We start from the raw sequence: 21,705 nt of genomic DNA on the forward strand, positions 1-21,705 counted from the left end.
GCTGCCGGGGTGATGGAGTCATGCAGTGCTGCCCCGGGTAGTGTCTGAATTGGCAGCCTGCATTCACAGTGATGACTGTCATATACTCCAGGAAACTTGAACTTGCATGTCAGGCGCGCTTGTACGGGTGTTGTGGGTGTTGTCGTCATGGGTTGCCTAGGTTATGGTTGTTCAGCTGTTCAACATGTCAATCAGAGTCTATTTCAGGATTCAGTGAATCATTACTTATTCTGTGTGAATAGATAGGCCTACACTGGTCAAAATGGTCACAGGAAGTGCTAAGTGACTCGATTTCATGACCTATGTGCTAGACTCTGATTGGCCGGGGACAGTTGACCAATCATCAAGTGTGAATCTCTGAGCTAGGGTAGGCTATATAAGTAATTTTTCTGGTAGGGGATGGTGGTCGGGGTTCGGGATGGCTATTATTTTAGAATTTTCTTCGCATGAATTTTCTCCGCCGGCTTGCTTCTTGCTGGCTTGCTGCTGACTGTCCTCCTTCTCCTCATCTGGCTGCTGCGATGGCCGCCATCCACCTGTACAACAATCACACGCGCAAGAAAACTGAAGAACCAAGTTATTTACTTAAATATTGCAATCAATACAGACACAGTCTTCCTCAGCCTACTAAAGCTCAACTGATGTGGGGAGAATTCCCCGAAGCACTGTGTGTTGAGCAGGGAGTAGTTCTTTCTAGGCCTAGTGCGTTCTTGCAGGTTTGCTGAGTGGAAGGTTCGATGGACTTCTTGAGTGCTCTGGATGGTAGTCATGAGTCAGTCACGTCGGCGGAAAGCGCGAGCTTCGGTGTGAGGAGCAAACACTTTCCCTATGTAAAGACTTTGCCTGTGTAATCATCGCCGAGCTCGCTACCACTATCTCGCGTGACAAACTATTCATACAAAATGAGTTTCTTCAACTTTACAACGAACTCTCCTCCTCCATGCGCTCCAAAGCCGACCATTGTTACCCTCAGCTACCGTTTGCTGAGTGGAAGGTTCGATGGACTTCTTGAGTGCTCTGGATGGTAGTCATGAGTCAGTCACGTCGGCGGAAAGCGCGAGCTTCGGTGTGAGGAGCAAACACTTTCCCTATGTAAAGACTTTGCCTGTGTAATCATCGCCGAGCTCGCTACCACTATCTCGCGTGACAAACTATTCATACAAAATGAGTTTCTTCAACTTTACAACGAACTCTCCTCCTCCATGCGCTCCAAAGCCGACCATTGTTACCCTCAGCTACCGTTACCGTTCCCAGTTTAATGGATTTTCTTCACCTTTCTTGCTTTTTGCCATACTTGAAATATTTTTACTTCAAGAAAGGTCTCGAGTCGCTGAAAGTCTCAGTAGCCTGTCAGTTTTGTGCCCTATTATCGCACCGGGATCGTTCCGATATCGAGGGTGTTGATATGCACCCAAAAAGCGCATTTGTAGCATGCATTCCAGCTACATGTGTATACATTTTCATACACGTAGGTATGTCACTGGGCGCTTTCGATTACACATTTGGGTCCAGGTTTTATAATTCTTGCATGAACAGAATGAACGGATTGCGGCCATGTAAACGAACGACTACGCGTAAAAATCGCAAAAGGGGATCACGTGGAATCCCGTGCACCCTTGCGCGCACGTGGACCTAGCATGGCGTTATACATGGAGTGCGTCAATTCTGCAATCAGCAATTCCGCCCTCTCTTCAGAATTGACGGACTCGGATTTCGATGATTCTAACAACGGAATTTGTGTAATCAAACGGTGCATACACAATAACTAATTCAAGAATTGACTGAAATGTGTGTAATCGAACGCGCCCATTGTCCCGGTCTCAGGTCTGCAAAGGTTGGCAGGCACAGTGTACAGTATAGTGTATGTGATGGACATGGGCAGTGGTGGTGCATGTGTACCTACCATATACAGCATTGGCCGGAATTGTTTGCCCACGATTGTCCGAGTATTGATAAGCAATGTCTCACTTCTCTTGTTTCTCTTCGCTTGGTGCACTGGGCATACATGTACATCGTGGTCGAGACCTCAGGTTGACCAAGTGTGCTCAGCCCCACCACGACCACGACACTCCTCTTTTATCATCAAAATCACAAGGTGATTGGAGTGTGGAAGCAATTTAAATTTAAAAGTTCGTAAAACATGTACTGGACTGGTTTAAAAAAAAAGAACGTGCAGGCCTACTCAATACTCACACATCCACCTTTATTTTTTTTACACATACAATTCCACTTACCCATACGAAAGGAGAATGCTTCGGCCAAAGTCAATGGTTGCCGATAATGGCGATATCATAGTACAGGTAGGCTGTCGCCTACTGTGTGACTAAGGCTGCTGGGGGCCCGGCCTCGCACGCACCAGCGCTTCTCCAAGCTAACTCAACATGAGTTCTGCTCTTATCACAGCCAAACTTTTTGTTTCTTTTATAAAACACAGGCATTGAGAAGGAGAAGGATAGTGGGGAAACCTTGTTCGACATAATGCATACAAAGGCCCACTACTGCCTGGCACTAGTGTCTGGCACTAGTGTCTGCCAGCACAGGCAGCAGGTCTTCCACTTCCAGACAAAAAATAATAATGAGGACTGTAGTCACAGTACTCGGCATAGTGATACAACTCCCCATGGCCCTCTCGCTTCTTCTTGTCACATGTGCACATGAACTGACTTTTTCCGTAAATAACACCATGAACACGCTAGTACACAGCAGCTGAACTGTCACCATGGTCACTTCTGAAGCCAAGGATCTAGGACAAGGTGATCGTGTGAGCTGAGGCTGACCGCCGTGACCGGCTTCCAACATGTACGCGACAAATCTGCACCAGAACTAACTGTCGACAAGGGTAGTATATCTACTGAATCCTTTCGCGCCACCCCCCCCCCCCCGCATGCATTAGCTTTACCGTATCGGCGCCAACCGCGCCTCGCGTCGGGCCGGCGATTGTATGCTTGGTTTGCTTGCTTTGTTCCGCCGGCCCTTGGACTTTCTGAAAGAAGGGTTAGGGGGGTTCGGGACAGTTAGGCCCAAAAATTTAATTTCAACATCAGCCCAATCTGACATCAGGTTTGAATAGGTACAGCCTTATATTTTCACTTAGTAACATCAGTTTTTCAATTGCCTGAATAGGTCTTGCCAAAAACACAATTTTCCTTGATGACACAAAATGACACAAAATCCCAAAATTGATGAGAAATCGTCCATAACATCAGTTAGGACAGAAAATATGACATAAAATTTTACAGACTGTTCGAGGTATTGACTAAGATGATATCAACACCGAAAAATGTACACTTTGGTTGACGATGGGATCCAGGTCGTCATTTCCTGGAGAAGAACAAAAAGACGCAAAAAATGAAACTTTGAATATTTTTTGCAGCTTATTTTTGAGTTTGCCCCATATGTGGATACTTCAAACACGTTCTATAAGTGGGTTGGAACAGGTTTACCGCGGCGAAAATAGGGGTCACCGTGCATATTCTGGAGAAAAATCCAAAAACCTGTGAAAATTTGCCTAAAATTGGTAAATTCACTTATCTATATTGCTTGTACTTCTCTGCTGCTGCTTTGGTCATAACTTATTGGATTTTTGGCTGTTAGGTGTTGCATAAACTCACTAGAGCCCTCGGCGTTCAGAACAATACAAGGATGGAATAGCTGAACTAGTAAATTTGCCGGAAAACCCTGGGTGCACGCATTATCGATAGGTACTTTTCTCCATGATTACTCTCCTGTTGGTACTTGGTTGTGATACATGTACATGTAGCTATGATAGCGCTTAGCACTGCCCCATATCAAACTACAATGAAAGCTGACATGTTGGAACGAATCAGACAACATTGAGTCCTCTTGTTCTTCAACTATGTGAGCTAGAACGTGTCCCCACACTGGCAAAAATGATGGTATTTTACGGTGCGCACAAACAAGTGAAGCACTGTGCCACAGGGCGTTCCTTACAGTTGGGTTGCTGCTGGTTCTTCGCTAGGTGTTCAGCCACCACTAATATAATCTTCCTTGAGACTGTCACCCGCTTCTTACCTCCGACTTGCTCCTTCATCAGTCTGGAAATGGCTGGCTCACCACTTTGTTAGTAGGACAAGACAAAGTGCTTCATCACCAACCCACTGGCAGCTGCCCGCACTGCAACTGATTTAGAGAAGCACGTTGCTTGGACCAACGGTTGAAGGGTGGCCAGCCGCATTTGCTGATGTTCTGCAAACTCCATCGCCGAACATGCTGATGCAAAAGTGACAGAGTGCTACAGGATACTGGCATCAGGGCGAGCTTCGACAATTTCAGCTAGGGCCGCAACATCCGCAACAGCATCATGAGCAGTGAACTCATTCCCAACGATGAACTATAAATCAATGTGAGGCTGTAGCTTGGGAGCTCCGGTATCGCGGTTTAGGGATCAGAGTGTTCACCAATCACAAAATGCACACCATCGACACACACATCTGTGCACACATACACACACACACACACACACCTCAGACATGCCCATCGCGGAAGCGATGATAGCGAACAGCTATGTTAGACATAGCAACTTGTGCTGGGATTACACCATTCAACAGCTTGCAAGGCTGATGAATTGACCGCCACTATTTTTAGCCTGGTATCCACCACACAGCTGTTTGAAGTGACTTTTTCTGGCCAGTGAATCCCTATTTTTCATTTTTCCATTTTTTTACGCACACACACCACACCACATACTCCGGCATACACTGGCTGTTGGTAACCACCCAGGAGAATGAAAGAAAAGTCAGGAAGAGTCCGAGAAAGAGAAGAAAGACGTGTGCGACCATAATCGTCGGGAATTGAACCCGCAACCTCTCGATTGGAACACACACACACACACACACACACACACACACACACACACACAAACACATGCATGCTCTCACACGCAATAGAACACACGCGCGCGTACACACACACATACATTCACGCACGTGTGCGTACCCACCCACATGCATGTGCACACTCATGTGCATGAGTGGAGATGCCTGCATACACATGTCACACCAACATGCCCTGGGAGCGGTCATGCACGTGTGTATAGTATGTGTGCGAGGGCACGTCCACATGAGCGCATATGCATGTGCATGTTCATACATGCGTATGGTGCACACATGCATAAACATGCAGGTCTATGCAAACACACAGACGCTCGCGGCCGCCGCGCATACAGTGTGCTCATACATTTCCATAGCCATAGGGTGGCAATGACTCGCATTTTCATGATATTTATCATGAATAAATCTTATGAGATTGAAAAACGCACTTACCCAAAGCAGCTTTGGTGTTGCTTGTGGAAGCACGGGGGCCAGGGTGTTGAGCAGTTACAGGGCTATCTGTATCTATAAAATTCTCCATCCCACACTGCTGACACGGAATGACAAGTACGCTGCCCAGGTCGTACCTCTTCTCTTCAACGCAATCAATGAGCGCCAGAGGTTTGCCACATCCAGGATTCTGGCACGCAGACAATCCCACAGCCAGATACCTGAGATGAACGATTCGTCGACCGTGAAGAGGGGCACTGAACGACCTCTTCGCGGGAGTCGAATCCAGTGGCGTTAGTGATGGAGATCGCCCTTTCCGTTTTTCAGGAACTCGATCGATCGTTTGAGTTTGCGAAGCGTCCCCCTCCTCGGCTTCTTGCATCGTCCAGTACGCAGAATGAGAGGCCGCGTCGTGGGTGACGGATTACTCTCCCGCGTCTTCATCTCCACGACACGTCGGCAGGAGAACCGAGCTATCCAAAAACCGCCAATTTCAAAACAAATCCGCAAGTCCACTAGTGGCTGAGCTTCTTCCTCAAATCTTGTCTCGACTCGATCGAGCACGCGCTGCGAAGTCATGGTCAAACTATTTTCTAGAATTCTGTGCATGATCGCGTCCCATTTTTCCACTCCGAAAGGCATTATTTTTCAGAAAAAAATTCGGAAATCCAACATGGCGCTAACCGTCGCGAACCTCCTTAAAATCAACAGCCATGCCAGGCGCCTTGCAGACCAAGCCTAGTGACCTGCCAACGCTGGTACATATTAAATGTCCTTGGATTATTCACCGGTGCAGCAGGGTGCAAACTGTGACTTGACTCTCGCGACAGGATTTCATTGGGCAGCACTGCACTAGTACAGGAGAATGTGACGAAGGCAATGACTATGTGACTATGTGACTATGTGACAGAGCTGATAGTGATGCAGACTGGCTCTCCTGCATTCATAGCAATAATAATTATTATTATAAAGTATATAATCAAGTGCCAGCGACATAAAAAATTAAATATCAATTGCAGGGCACATCAGGGGCCTGTGGCAGTGTGGGATTTAGGAAATCAACAGAGGGGGGAGGGGGGGGGGGTGGTAAACTAGGTATGCTAAATACATGGGTGGAAGTTCAAGTGTCAGTTATAACACATTGTGCCAAATACAAAGGTATAAGTTCAAGTGTCCAAGAATCTTCGCGAAAACTTCGGACTGTTCAGAGCGCTCAATGTCCAGTGGACTGAGCTGATAATACAAGTGAGTGAGTGGATACAAAATGTACAGCTCCAAAAGGAATTTGAAGAGAGCACTACAGATTAGGGGGATGTAATGCAAGAAGAGCACTATAGATTAGGGGGATGTAATGCACAACAATGTGGGAATAGCATCATCACTATGGGCATAACATCATTACTGTGGGGTATGACATCACCACTATGGGCATGACATCATCACTATGGACATAATAGCATCACTATGGCCTATGGGCACAACATCATTACTGTGGGGCATGACATCATCACTATGGGCATGACATCATCACTATGGAAATGATAGCATTACTATGGGCATGACATCATCATCATGAACTTGGGGACAGTGAACAGCAATGCACAACTGTGGCACTTGCCAGAGCAAACAGAACACATGTTGCTGGAATATTTCAGTCTCAAGGGAACAAGTTGGAAAACATCTGTTGAAATGCGACTATAAACTGCATGCAGGAAATCATAATACATCAGCTTTTCATCAATCCATCCTGGACCTATACTTCACAGGGTAGGTCCAAGTGGAGACGATCGATACAAATCTAATGGACAACTGGAAGTCAGCAGTAGCGGAAGATCCCAGAGAAACATCGCCTGTATTGGACCAACACAAGAAAGACATAATCTGGAGGCGTGGTACTGATTTCAAAGATGATTGATTGCCAGTAAGTTAGGGAGCCGTACTGCCAAGGGAGACGACGCCGGTGTTTGGAACGTGACGTGCTGTAAATGTTTCCCCTGTCCAGAGCTATTTTATGCGCAACAAGTATGTGATGACTGGTTTGTTTGAGCAGTGCTTGAGCAGTGCTTGAGCAGTGCTTGAGCAGTGCTTGAGCAGTGTTTGAGCAGTGCTTGGGGGCATCAGGCAACAGTGAGCCACATGTACCCGATCGTATTGCAAGGACGTTACTAGCAATTCGAATAACACCCATGAGGACGTAAGTAAAAACGAAGCATAGTGAGGGCTATGAGCTTGGCAGCTGTACCGTTTCACACTGTGATCTTATCTTCTTTTCTGATTTTTTTCTTTCCCTTAAAAAAACTTGTTCCGAAAATAACAGTCATGATATTCAAACCAGCCCTGCTATTGCCCTGCTATTGCCCTGCTATTGCCTAGCATGCATTCCCCGGATACACATCTCATACATACACATTCTACAAAGATATGTCACATCATCATCCTGCCGTTGAAAGCCCTATTTGAATATGTCCATGAATCCTGGCCAGCGGTATGGGATATGTACGGGATATACGGGGTGTGTCATGTGATATGTGAATGTGTGAACACACAAACATACGGAATACTTCAAGCAGCGTGGACACCGGCTACGCTAGACACTACAAACGTAACGTCTTCAGGGGCATCGGAACCAGTGTGGCGGGTCCGGCCAAAACCGCACCAATAATTTCATCTTGTGACTTTTAGAAGCAATGGCATATGGGCTATTTGGGCCCAATTTCCCTAAAGTTTTTCCTGGGGGACCCCTGGACCCCACGTACTCATGTGGCCGCACCAATGTCGAATACCTTCTGACGCCCCTGGTCGTGTGCATAGCTTTGGGAATGACATGAGTGATTTGTCCCTGCCCTCGCTATATCGAGCACCTTGTGAAAATGCATGCACTAAGCAACTCCGCTTGTATACTCCATAATCATGTAGATATATAGCAAAACTGGATGGTCAGTGAATTCGGCCAATTTGACAATTTATTAGCATTGCCATAGATCAGCATGAAGAAGTGTATTCTGCCCAATGAATTGCTCTCAGAACTCAAAGCAAAGTCCAGTTAAAATGCACTTGGCTTACCTGGGTAGTCATGACAACAAGGGCATCATGGCCGATGAAGCAGAGCCTCAAACTCAGTACGCTTGAACGCCCAGAGTGAGTTCATGTCTGTGATGATGTCTAAGAAAATGATGAACGATGCACGCCCGAATCCCTGCATGTGCTGCAGCAGTTGCTCGTTGTGTACATCTGAGCCATCACGTCTCTCTAGTTCAATGAAGCGCCTGATAATCAGGTTGTCTGCAAGAAGTCTCCGTGCTATGACTTTGTCACGGAACGTTCTGGAGTTCAGTGAGATAATCCATCTTCGGTACTTGTCCAGGCAGAAATCTGGATGGTCCCAGGGATCTAGGGGAATACAGAACAGAACACAATCCAGGCAAATATATCTACTGTTATCTGCATAGAGAACTACAGAGAAACAGAGCATGATTGTACCTTGGTATGGGTCTTATCCAGAGCACAGTCACACCAAGAATAATGAAATACGCTAGAGAAAATAAGACAAAAAGTCATGTATAATCTTCAACGTACTGTACTCATCAGTTGCTGATCTGGCGACGTCATCAGAAGCAGCTGCAGTCAGATTGGCACAGCATGGAACCACACACATGTACAGTCAAGTGAGAACCTCTCACTAAAGATTACATTTCGCAAGTTTCACTACCAGCACACACACACACGCACTCACGCACACACGCACGCGCGCATGCACACACACAGATACAGATACAGACACAGAAACACACTACTACTACTATAGCATGACTGCCCATTGGTCAATGTCACCCCCGGAGGGGGCCAGAGTTTGGAGGGCACCGTCATTGGCAGGACTTCTGGTGCCTCGTCAAATCTTGCTGTCGTCGGAAACGCTTCGGGCAATGCATGCAGATCAGCGGCAGTGATTCCCTATCGGCTGCAGCAAGACGTTTTCCACGGTTGCAGTTATGGCGGTTAAAACCAGCCCGGGACTTGAAGCAGCGATTGCAGCGTTGACAATGCTGAAAGCAGCAGCTAGCGAGAGACGCCGTCAATGCCGTATCTGCATGTTCAGGGAGTGCAGGCTGGCAGCGATGAACTGCAAGCCCACCCTTACTACGGAACCATCGGCAGCAACTGACGCACTGTGCTGAACCACGCTGTTGGTGGACGGGAAGTTGGCGCTCAGCCAAACACTTGTGCCGTGCCTTGTCTTGAGGACGAGAGAAAGCCCGGTTGCAAGATGAGCAGAGTACGGATTTCTCTACTGCCCGAGGAGGCTGAAAAACCAGAACCTGCTCTCGCCAAGCTGACTGGTCTTGTGCGCAATCAAACCAGTTTGGAATGGATTTCGTGTCAGTAGCCACAACGTCTCTCCACCTACGCCTGGGACCGCAGAAGGGGCGCGCAGCCAACAAACGACCAAACAACAGCTGCAATAGGACACGGTCCTCCGACATCCGAGCCACATGACCAAGCCACTGTAAACGACGATAGCGCATCTTAACAGAGAGTGGCACTGGGTCACCCCAGTGATGACGTAACTGCGCAGACGTGATGCGATCGGATTGCTGCTGACTGCGAGGGATGGCTAATATTGTGCGGATGCAGCGATGATGGAAGGCATCCAAACGTCTACTATCAGCTTTCAAGGGCGTCCAGCACTCACTGCCGTACAGCAAAATGGACAAGACACAGGCCACGTATAGCTTTCGCTTACTGACTAATGACAGCGAGCGATCCGACAAGACTGGAAGAAGAGCTCCAAAGGCTTTGGAAGCCTCAGCTATGCGGCGACTGACGTCAGTAGAGGAGCGGGCATCCGGTGTCACGACGGACCCCAGATAAATGAAGGATGGAACGTGCTCCACAGTATCACCGTTGACGTTCATATCGGCTCTATCAGGCATGTTGACTTGGCTACCTGCCACGAGAAATTTCGTTTTAGCAGCGTTGACGCAGAGGCCAAAGGAAGAGGCAACCGTGCATAATGTTTCAAGGCACTTCTCAGCACCAGGGCGGTCTTCAGCGAGCAAGACCGCGTCATCTGCGTACTCAATGTCGTTGATGATTGCGGCAGTAGACTGGCGAGCGGGCTTAGAGAAAAGGTTGCCATTGATGCTAAATTGGATGGGGATGCCAGGTGGATGGTCGCTGTCCTGCATCACTTGTGCCCACCGCTCAAGCACAACACCGAAGTACAGATTAAAAAGTACTGGGGCCATCACACAGCCTTGACGGAGGCCATTGTTGACCGCAAACGACTCGGTAGTGCTGGCACCGACGCGCACAGCTGCCTGCATGCTCTCGTGGAACGATTGGATTAGATTGAGGAGCCCTTCAGGAATGCCTAGCCTCCCCAATGCTAGCCAGAGTGCTGGGCGTGGTACGGAATCATATGCTTTCTTCAGGTCTACGAAGACACAGAACAGCTTCTGACGGTGCTGGTACGATTTCTCGATGAGCTGGCGAATGGAAAAGATGGCATCAGCGCAGCCGCGACCAGGGCGAAAGCCACACTGGGATTCTGGAAGTTCTTGTTCCGCGACAAGTTGGAGACGGTCCTGAATGAGACGGCCACAAACCTTGCCAGCGACATCTAGGAGGGCAATGCCGCGCCAGTTGTTGCAGTTGGTCAAGTCACCCTTTTTGGGAATCGGGACGAGTTGGGCATCCCGCCAATCCTGGGGAACCGTTCCGTTGGTCCATGCAGTGTGAATAACATCAAGCAGAGCCTCAAGCAATGGTGTACCACCAGCTTTAAGCAGTTCAGGTGCAATTCCAGATGAGCCAGGAGCCTTGCAATTAGCCAGCTGGCGTATAGCCATAGTGAGGTCCTCTAGTGAGGGAAGTTGGCCGAGTGACTCATCAACTTCACGCTGCTCAATGTGGTCAAAGATGGTAGCATCGAAGGTGCTGCGAATGTTCAATAGACGGGCAAAATGCTGCAGCCAGCATTTCTCTTGCCCCTCCTGGGAGCTACAGATAACTCCGTCACTGTCACGGATGGATGGGATGGAGATAGGTGATAATTCCGAATAGCACTTCCGTCAAATCTGCTATCGTCACCAGCGCTGAGAAGCATCTTGGCCGTCCACGTCGTCGCCAGCCGGATTGGTTTGAAGCGTGTGCTGATGTTCTTGCACCTATGCTGGATAGCCGCAATGCCTTACATCGCAAATGGCTCGCCTCTGGTTCTGACGCTGACAGGCGTCGCTTTGTCGAGGCTCGTGGCAAGTGCAGAGCTGCCGTGCGTAATGCAAAGAGTGAGTGGATTGGACGTTAAGCTAATGTGGTTGAGTCAAGTCGGTTTAGTGGCAAGCACGCATGGTCTGCAATCCGTGATATACAGAAGTGATATACAGAAACACACACACACATACACAGTGCTAGGGCTGAAACGAATGCTCAATGAAGCGAACGAATATTCTCTTTCCGAATACGTGTGAAACGAAAAAAAAAAAAAAAGGTCACTTGCCTCACCAAGGAGCTATCCTTGATAACATCAATGAAGGCCGAAATACTTACATTGAAGGCAGATTTGGCCGATCTACGTGCATTGTCTGTACCCCATGACAGTTTGCAGAGCTACCACCCTGCTGGAGCTCTTTTGAAACCAACCTTGCCTGCTGTCACCGTACAACCCCAGAACCTACGCACATCACCAAATGCAACCCAGATTGAAACCAGGCCCGCCAAAAACGGCACCTATCATCCTCCAGCACTGTACAGCACCACCGTACAGGCTGGGCACCAGGGACCAAATAAGGCATACGACACACGTAATGAGACCACCGTTCCCTCGACACGAGTCACATCGTACTACGAGAATCGCCCAAAGCCCTCGGAACAGCTGTCAGGAGGGTCCCGCACGAAGTGTTGCGCACTATATTTGGGCAACGTAAAGAGTGGATGCTCCTCTGACTCGATTGCCAAGTGGTGTACAAGACGAGAAATACAAGTAATCAAGTGTTCAGTCTCTGAAACCAAGTACTTTGGAGTGGCATTCGCCCACGTCGTCATTCCAGCGGAACACAAGGAAGCAGCCCTCGGTCCAGATTTCTGGCCTCCAGAGGTCACTGCAAGAGAATGGCGCTTTTAACAGGACAGGATCACCTCTGACCACGCTTCAAATCAGTAAACATGTCTACTCTAAATCCACTCGCACCACCCTTCACCCCCAGACCCTTCTTGCTTCTCTTCAAATAAAACACCTTGAATATCGATACATTTATCAATTTCTTACGTTTACGTTTATTTGTCATATTGTTCAGCCTGCATCATGCTTACGCAGTCTTTTCCCTTTGCCCACCTCTAAGCGGTCAACTCGTGGAACTACAACAAACAATTTGTCAATTTGCTTGTATCTCTACGCAGCCATAGGGCGTACAGCTGGCCAAACACGCGAGAGGCAAGTTCCATCCTGCGCCGAACATCCTCTTCCTCCCCCATCAAGGAGCCAAGCTGCCTAGATGTCCGCCAGCTCTCGGATTCAGGTGACACACGGATCCACTCTGTTTTATCTGGATTTACTTTTAATGACCAATCGTGCAGTGTGTCTGCTATTACAGGCAGAGCATTCTCAAGCCACAGCCTGCAGGTTGAATAATAGGAGATGTCATCTGCATAACCCGTCTCTGGTGGTAGACTTGCGTCGCCAGCAGGGCGGGGCGCGAGACGAGTTCTGCATTCCTGTAGTGCAGCCTCCAGATAGCAGATGAAGAGAACTGGGCTGAGACTGTCGCCTTGTGGTGTTCCAATAGTGCTCTCAAACGGTTCAGCTGTGGCACTTGCAACCTTAACAGTGATAGTTGTGTTGTGGAGTAGGTGGTGGATGAGACATGTGCAATCTGGATTGGTGATTGCAGACATCACCTCCAGCAGCTTCAGGCGGTTAATCGTATCGAAGAGAAGACACGCTTACGCCTGTACAACGCTATCGTACTGCCGACATTCCTGTACAATTGCGAGACCTGGGGATTATCGTCAACAGCAATGGCCAAGGCAGACGCATTCCACCGGCGTCAAATGCGATCACTCCTTGGAATACGATACCCAGACACAATTTCAAACGACGACCTATACCGGAGAACCAAGAGCAACCCTATATCAGACACAGTTGCATATAGGCGACTACGAATGACCGGTCATGTGCTACGGATGGACACGGACACGCCACCGCAAGTAGCCATGAGCGGCTATTTTGACAAGGGCAACAAAGCACCTCGTGGACGGCCAAGGTTGACACTGGCCACAAGTCTGGTTGCTCAGCTGAATAAGCTGGGTGTGCCAATGAAGACCATGGAAGACCTTTCCAGGTGCCGACAACAAGCAGCAGACAAGACAGACTGGAGGAAACTGTGCAGCTCGACACCCGGCGAGAAATCGGTATCAGCAGCTACTACACCTAGCTGATGATGCTCACAAGACAGAAGCGGAAAAAACACTGAATTTCTTTATTTAGTGCTCTACTACGCGAAATGTGCTATTATTATTATTATTATTATTATTATTTGCTTGTATAAATCCATGGTAGGGTACAATTCCTTTTCCTCCAGAGCATCCCTTATGTGGAATGCCCTCCCTGCTCACTTGAAAGGAAGTGAGGACATTAGATCATTTTCTACAGAACTTTTGCACGCTCTAAATGACGACAAATTGACTATATCCCTATATAGCTATACCCCCTCCTTTTTGAAAATGTATTTCACCAATAAAATAAGGCTTGGAATTTTTCAAACATGAATATCGACGGACTTGCCCCTTCTGTTCATGCATCGCCCTGCTCTAGTAATGGTTCATGAATCTGCTCAGTCCACATTCCTTCTCCGTTTTTCTTTCCTTTCAGTTGCATCTTCCTCTCTGCTATGTTTTATTTTCTCTTTTCGTTCGTCCCTCTTGATATTTGTACTTTGTACTGTTGAGGCAACGAACTGAAATAATAAAAACCAAACCAAACCAAACCAAACCAACGAAGAATATTCCGAATATTCTAAACCATACAATATCCATGGATACCTAGTTGTATCCATGGTAACCATAGACCATCAACTGGCGTATACCCCATTTACAGGAGGGACATTTGAAAAGGACAATGTTATCGTTTGTCTTGCTGATGACAACACATGGAAGGTGGCAATCTCACCCACTTTCTGCACCAAATAAACCTGTTCGATATCAAAAAGACGAGTTTCTGTACATTTACGAACATTCTTATTCTACTCTAACGAAGAATATTCTTTTTCCGATCTGCACATTTTGAATATTCGAATAATTCGAATATTCCTTTCAGCCCTAATGCACACATACACACACACACACACACATACACACACACACACACACACACACATACACACACACACACACACACACACACACACACACACACACACACACACACACACACAAACATACACACACATATGTGGAGAGTCACCTCCAACGTCTGTAGAATGTTCAGCGCTGCACACTTCAGGTTATCGGCCCAGATGCACACCTACCCAGCCTAGCCAGGGCCGGAGCGGCCCAAAGTCATGGCAAGGTAAGCTTCCACTCGAAAACATATGAGCAGTTTGGAGCTAGATTCAGTGAAATGGCTGAAGGAGACCGATTTCGTCTCAGATCTGGAACTGGACTCGCGTTTGAAGCGCTTTGGGGTGGACAAAGTGCAGTGCTCTTGGCGAGTTTGGACTATTTTTTTTTCAAGCGGTTTCCAACGAGCCCAAGATCTTCCAATCGGTAAAGTAGAACCAAAGTTATGTTGGAAATTGAGTGCGCATTTTGGTGAGTGCCGGCACAAATTCGGAAGCAAAAAGGTTATGGACTCCAAAGGGTTAAAGTGCAGCTTATAGTCTGGAAAATACGGCATACATACGCAGCACACATGCACGCATGTACGTACCCGCGTACGCACAAACGCACACACAACACCAGTCCATGTATCAATGCAAGACAACCACCTACCAGTCGTGGAGTGGCTATCACTAGGGCTGACAGTACAGAGGACCCGACCTGGACACTCCAGCATTGCCTGATACAGATCTTTGGCACTGGCTATCTTGGGAAGGACTTCATCCACTAGGGTTAGTACCACGCTGTCAGGCAAGTCGGAAATCGACCCGCGAAACAGATCGGCGGCCATCTTGGCCTGGTGTTTCCGCAAACAATCATCCACGTCGTCCAGGAAGGATGTATTCACCTGTCCACATTCGATAAGTTTGAGAAGACAGTCGCGCAGTGGAAAGTCGGGGCGTAGGAGAATGCGATGCTGATAGAAGGCTGAGCAGAGACGTGCGGCTCTGCGACGTTCCTCAACCGTATCTACACATGGAGTGGAACAAAAATGCAATCCGGGCTATGACTATTGTCATAAAACCGTTACCAGATTTTCTGCACGTCGTTCCATATGGATATATAGACGAAGAGAGACAGACAAAGAGACATGCTGAGAACCAGTCACAAACACCTGCAGATAAACATACATATACACACGCACACACGTACAGGGTACACACACACGCACACACGCACACACCGAGGCATGACAAACAGTGCCACTGACCTGCATTACAGCAGCTTGTAGACACAGCATACGGATGATATTTTCTTGTGTCGGGCTCCCGCTCATCAGGCATGACAAACTGAGCACGCAGTCGCTCACTGGCAAGGAACTCCATGGTAGCATTCAGATCTCCTTGCAGATCCCGCTGTCGTAGAAGCTCGCTACTTGGCAGGCATCCATCATCAACGAACACCGTTGACATGTCAGAACCAGGAGATTGTTGGCGAGGAAGAGCAGAGATGTGATCCCAGATAGTTTCCTGCTGAGAAGTCACGCTACGTTGGTCGGGCCCTCTGGTTATGATGTTGAGCGCAAGTTGACCGTGTGGGATCTCCACCAGCGTGTCCGTGTTCACGTACTGAGTTAGCGAAACACGAACACCTCCCTGCCAGACAGGAAACTTGCGTGTCCTGTTGGTGAAGGAGTTGACGAGTGAGATTTGTATGGTGGGCATCAACGCTGCGCTGATAGCGACACCGGACCTACAGTAGAGACGGCGACCAGTGTAGTAGATGTGCTGGTCGGGGTTGGCTTTCTCCCAGTGCAGACTAGTGCGTGATTCAGCCTGTGCAGGAAGAATCATGACTTGCTCACCATCCTCGGTCACATGACACATACCCAGGCGTACGGCAATGTCGAGAGCGTCTTCACCACGCACCGGCGAATCTTTGGCCAGTACTTCAATGACATGGCTGTGTGAAGCGAATCCAAACTCATCACAGATAATTATCGGTGGAGGAAATGACTTTGGCGAGTAAAATTTTCCTGTGATGTCACTCATCAACCATAGAGGTTGAACAACCACCAGCTTGGCATCCGGAAAATAGAATACCTGTAGTGAATACACATAGATACGCACATACCCGCATAGACACATACCCGCATAGACACATACCCGCATACACACATACATGCATAGACACATACCCGCATAGACACATACACAAATACCCGCATAGACACATACCCGCATACACAAATACATGCATATACATGTACACACACAATGTACGTGAAAGGCTGTCTATCATTAACTTCAAGTTTCACGCATTTCAGCCATCATCAGACAGCAGGGGCTGGCATTCACAGCTACCAGGTATACAGCTTTTTGCCTCCGTTGTAACTATGTGTATACTGCTCTGCACACCTGTGCATTAAGGACTCTGCTTCAAGCTGCCTCAACCGGTCTCGCTTGTACAGGCATATACACATTACACACAAACACTTGTACAAGTCAGTGTCTGCTCCAGCGCCGGGTGAGCCGGGTAATCCGACCGGTTGGGCGGCGCTTGGACCCAGTTGAAAATATAGTACCGGGTCAACTGTGACCCTGTTGTTACTTTACACTTTCGAACTTTGAAAGGACTGACTACATGGCTTGTATGTGTCAGATACTTCTTCTTCTTTCGTAATTTTCTAATTCCTGTCCTCTCTTTTCTAAATGCGGCTTATCCATTCGCCTTTATATCATTGGGCCTAGTTCCCGTTTATTGTCCGAATTAAAATAAACCAACCAACCAGTTGAAGCATGTGACTCGGCTGGTGAGACAGCGCCAGGTACATGTGTACCCGGCTCCGACCCGGTTGAAATGGTTGCGCCAGGTACACGTGTACCCGGCTGTCCTACAATCCTAGAGCAGACACTGCATGTATGTAATTGCCGGGGTATAGTGCACACTTTAGGAGACCTATTTCAGGCCCCAAGTCGCAGGTGTGCACTATGAGAATACAAAGCACTTCGAAAGTTAGTGCATTGCATCAATGCATCAATGCTTTCGAAGTTTGCCACCACTGACCCGGCACAAGCCATATGCCTGCACGCGTGGTGTCTACTGTCAGCCAATCACTCTCTGTACTTTCCAGTATTTCTGTAAATTGCTCTTGGCTCACTTGCATAGAACACTCTTTGAAGCTACCCCGACTGACACTGATTATCAGCATAGCCTATTAGTACTTCCACATGGTTTTGTTAGGCCAACAAGTAATTACAATAATATACTAATTCATATAATTCATTAGTTCATGCATTATTCATTTGGCCTGGGTAGCTACTTGCACGTCCATGTTTGCCATAGCTACCCAGGCCCTTTATATTGCGTTGCTCTCTTCAATTCTTTCTCTCTCTCTCTCTTCAATAAGCTCTCTTCAATAATCTCCCTCTTCAATAATCACCATGTAGTCGTTTCGTTCGTCTTGGTCTCTTGTCCGGTTTCTAATAAATTTTATTAGAAACGGGACAAGAGACCAAGACGAACGAAACGACTACATGGTGATTATTAATGACGTTCCACCAACCTACTTGTTCCTGTTGTCAGTTGGCCTTGTTCGGACTCAACAGTTTGTTGCACCTTGGACATTCCACTTCGGGCAGAATATTGCGGGATCCAAAAAGACTTCTCAAACTTATTAATTAACAAGGCAGTACTTGGAGCAGCAACGTTACTTACCAGCGCTTTCTGGTGGAGGTTGTACAGCTCCATGTTGACATCCAGGACTTCCTTCAGTGCTTTCAGTACAACTGGTGTTAAAGAGTCATCGCAGTTGTAATCAAAGCGAGCAATTGCTGTAGCCAGGAGTTCCACAAACTGGTCAGTGCTGATAGCAGGACTGTCTCTGCATTGATCACGAACATTCTCCAGATGTGCCTCCGAAATGGACGCAACCACCTCCGAAACAGGTCCAGGTGCCTATTGAGAACATAACATTTGGAAACAAGGTAAATACACGTTGAGGAAGAAGAGAGGGAGTGGGAGAGGAGGGGAGGCGAAAAGGATGGTTTGTTAAAAAGGGGAAGTTCACCCTAAAATGAACACTTCACAACATGTAGAAAAAAATGCACAGATTACAATGGTGATGGTACCAGGTTGATCGGAGCAGCCGTCGGCGAGTTACACCGGTTTGAAATATTCATTAAATTTGGTGACATCATGATGAGGTTACTAAGTTGCCCAAACTAGGAAATGGCATAACATTCTATTTCCGGCATATGCGAATATGTGGGTTGCCATTGTGCGGCTGACATTGCCGCTGAAATGCATATACAGGTGAAATCCTGATAATTCGAACCTCAAAATGCCAGGAAAAAACTTCGAATTATCCGGACATTCTAATTATCCAAACATGAACCCACAACTCAATATGTATGTCAAAATGCTCAAATGGTCACGCAGAGTTGCGCTATGGACCTTAGACACAGATTTCGCGGATACTGAACTGCCCGGCACAGCCTGCTCATGCAAACTGAACTGACCAATACAGTGTACAGTGAACTTCGAATTACACTTTGCTAACTTCGAATTATCAGCACAAATCCCACACATTTTCTATGTGAGTGGAACCTGTGGGACTTCTAATTAACCGGACATGTCCAGTTCGAGGTTCGAATTGTCAGAATTTTTTATGTGGGAATCGTATTGAGAGAAATCGGTCCTGGAAAAACTTCTAATTAAGCGGTATGTTCGAATTAAGCCATACTCGAATTATCAGGATTCCTGTAATAATAATAATAACTAGGACGGATTTATGACGTCAGAGAGATAGACTTTGCATGGGAGTACATTGGAAAAACGCAAAATTTTCGCCCTCCATTGTGCCAAAGCAGTCAGATATTTTTTCAAACCTCGGTGCGGGACATATGGCACCATACCGGTATCCCAACTTGACAACATTCTGGTATGAAGTTTGTTTTTGCAGATAAACAAGAAAGAAAATAGTTAACCCCATCTACTTTCTCTTCATTTTAGTGTTAGCGTCCCCTTCAACGTTGTCATACTCACTTGTTGCATCTTTTCCTTGTGTCGTTGGATCAATTCTTTCAATGCAGCCACACCTTCACACGTCTCGCTGATGGCATTGACGAATGGGATGGGTTCATCCAGGAATTCCAGATGCACGCCTAAGACTTTCTGCAGCGTCGCACACTCCTTCTCAATGGCGGTCATGCGCTCCTTGGAGAGACGGTCCCGGCGTGTCACAACAATAAGAGCTTTGTTGTGAGTGGTTGTGCCCTCTGCACAGCTGCAGACAATGAAATCTGCCCAGGTGCGGATCCAACGTCTCATGTTCACGATGGACTCCATGCCCGACACCATGAGCAGATTGAGAGCCCAGACATCGGAGAATTTCGTCAGTCGTTGATGTTGGGACATGAATCGATACTGACCTCCAAGGTCAAGGTATATTGTGCCGTCATCCACGTAACGTCGCATACCTCGTGTCCTGGAGGCCAGTATCGTGTCACATTGGTCACCGCGGAAGATATTCTTAACTTTGCCAAAGAAACGACGGCGGCGTAGAATTGATTTCAGAAGGGATGACTTTCCTCCACCAGGGTGACCTAGAAGTCGAACAACCAGTGGCGATTGCTGGTTAGTTTTCCGGCGGATGCTGGTTGAAACTTGCTGCAGACACAAGTCAGGTATGGAAAAGAAAAGAGCAAAGAAAGAAGCAGAAATGTCAACCTCTATCCAGCATGTCTTGCTGTTGCGCAACGGGTCTAGAGTGAAAGACTTTTCATGGCTTATTTATGTTGTTCTTTAGTTTTATTGTGATTGTGTAGTGGTAGTCTTGACTTCGTTGCATCGGTTTGGTTGCATGTGTAGTCTTCTGTACATGTAGACACCATGGACCACTTACGTCATTGTCGCGCGTGCAACATTATTTTGCGCGCATGCTCATATATGCTGCCGCAATGTTTGTCCCTTTCTTCAGTTATCAGTTTTGCCTCGTCGTGTCCGGTCTTCTTGTCTGTCCGTCTTCGTCTTGTCAAGATATTATGTAGAACTTTTAGTTCAGTTGCGCTGTTGTGTGTGGCGAGTCGGATGGGCGGGTAGGCTGAGCCCCTGACGCCTGGAGAAGATGTGCTGGTGCACGAAACTTGCCTTGGACTATAGTGGCTAAACCAACAAGCAACACACACTCTAAATACTGTCATTATAAAACATACACTCATCTACTTCGAAGTACACTGAACTTCTCTCAACTTCAGACAATATAACATATATGTATTTGTAGCAGGCTAAATCGGAGTCGCACTTTACAAATACACGAGCGTGGGTGATTCAGGTCAAGTCCTACTTCCTCCGCGTCATTACAATTGTCGCTTCCCAGAGCGATTTTTACAAAATTATTTTGTCCACTCGAAGCAAAGAACTCAGCTAGAATTTGAGGCAGAGCATTGTCGACTGACTGAGCTTGAGTTTGTGGCCTCCCGCTTCGTGGCACTTGAAGCTGAGGTCGATGTCTTCATCAGAGTTTGAGGCCGACCCTTTCGCTCCGCTGGAGTCCCCAGGGAAGCATTCTTGGTCCAACGCTTTTCCTGGCGTACGTCAATGACGCGCCAGACGTGCTCGCTGACGGCGCCAGCTTGGAGGCCAATGCTGATGACACAGCTTTATACAGCTTAGTCACCTCCCAGCGGACCCCGGAAGTCGCAGAGCAGTCACTGCAGGTGTCCGTTGACCGACTGCACGAATGGGGCCGCACGTGGAAAGTGACTTTTGAGCCAACTAAATCCCAGGCCATGACAGCCACCCTCAGATGCGCCGGCTTAGATCTCCCCCACTCCTGTTTGGTGGCACACTGGTGCCCGAGACAACCATGCAGCATCAACCTCTTTTGGTGTGAAGGTGGACGCCAAGTTGACCTTTGGCGATCACCTACGCTCCGTAGCCACCCGCGCACACCAACGGCTTGGGGTCCTAAACAGAGCCGCCCACATCCTCACCCCCGCCGGCCGGATGACAGTGCATAAGGCGTTTGTACGACCAGTCATGGAGTATGCGCCTCTTGTATGGATGAGAGCTGCGCAGAGTCACCTCCAGCGTCTGAACAATGTTCAGC

The 21,705-nt window shown here is 47.7% G+C and overlaps 1 protein-coding gene and 1 long non-coding RNA gene across 5 annotated transcripts in view; both read right to left on the minus strand.

Annotated features, from left to right (window-relative positions):
• Positions 1-178: 178 nt before the first annotated feature.
• Positions 179-2,515, minus strand: LOC135824926 (uncharacterized). The gene is made up of 2 exons (XR_010554975.1): positions 2,235-2,515; positions 179-536 (listed from the first exon to the last, which is right to left on the minus strand). It is a non-coding gene; the product is annotated as an uncharacterized LOC135824926 (long non-coding RNA).
• A 3,578-nt stretch (positions 2,516-6,093) lies between these two features.
• LOC135824918 (uncharacterized) overlaps positions 6,094-21,705 on the minus strand; it is a 44,790-nt gene continuing 29,178 nt past the window's right edge. For all 4 annotated transcript variants that reach the window (XM_065337661.1, XM_065337660.1, XM_065337662.1 and 1 more), the window contains 7 exons: positions 19,641-20,264; positions 18,312-18,551; positions 15,865-16,696; positions 15,267-15,623; positions 8,856-8,897; positions 8,343-8,669; positions 6,094-7,129 (listed from right to left, as the gene is read on the minus strand). In XM_065337661.1, the coding sequence (XP_065193733.1) occupies positions 8,368-8,669; positions 8,856-8,897; positions 15,267-15,623; positions 15,865-16,696; positions 18,312-18,551; positions 19,641-20,264 (2,397 nt within the window). In that variant the 3' untranslated portion in view covers positions 6,094-7,129; positions 8,343-8,367. The remainder of the gene's footprint in view (positions 7,130-8,342; positions 8,670-8,855; positions 8,898-15,266; positions 15,624-15,864; positions 16,697-18,311; positions 18,552-19,640; positions 20,265-21,705) is intronic.

Source organism: Sycon ciliatum, chromosome 9, assembly GCF_964019385.1.
Source record: "Sycon ciliatum chromosome 9, ocSycCili1.1, whole genome shotgun sequence".
Taxonomy (NCBI): domain Eukaryota; kingdom Metazoa; phylum Porifera; class Calcarea; order Leucosolenida; family Sycettidae; genus Sycon; species Sycon ciliatum.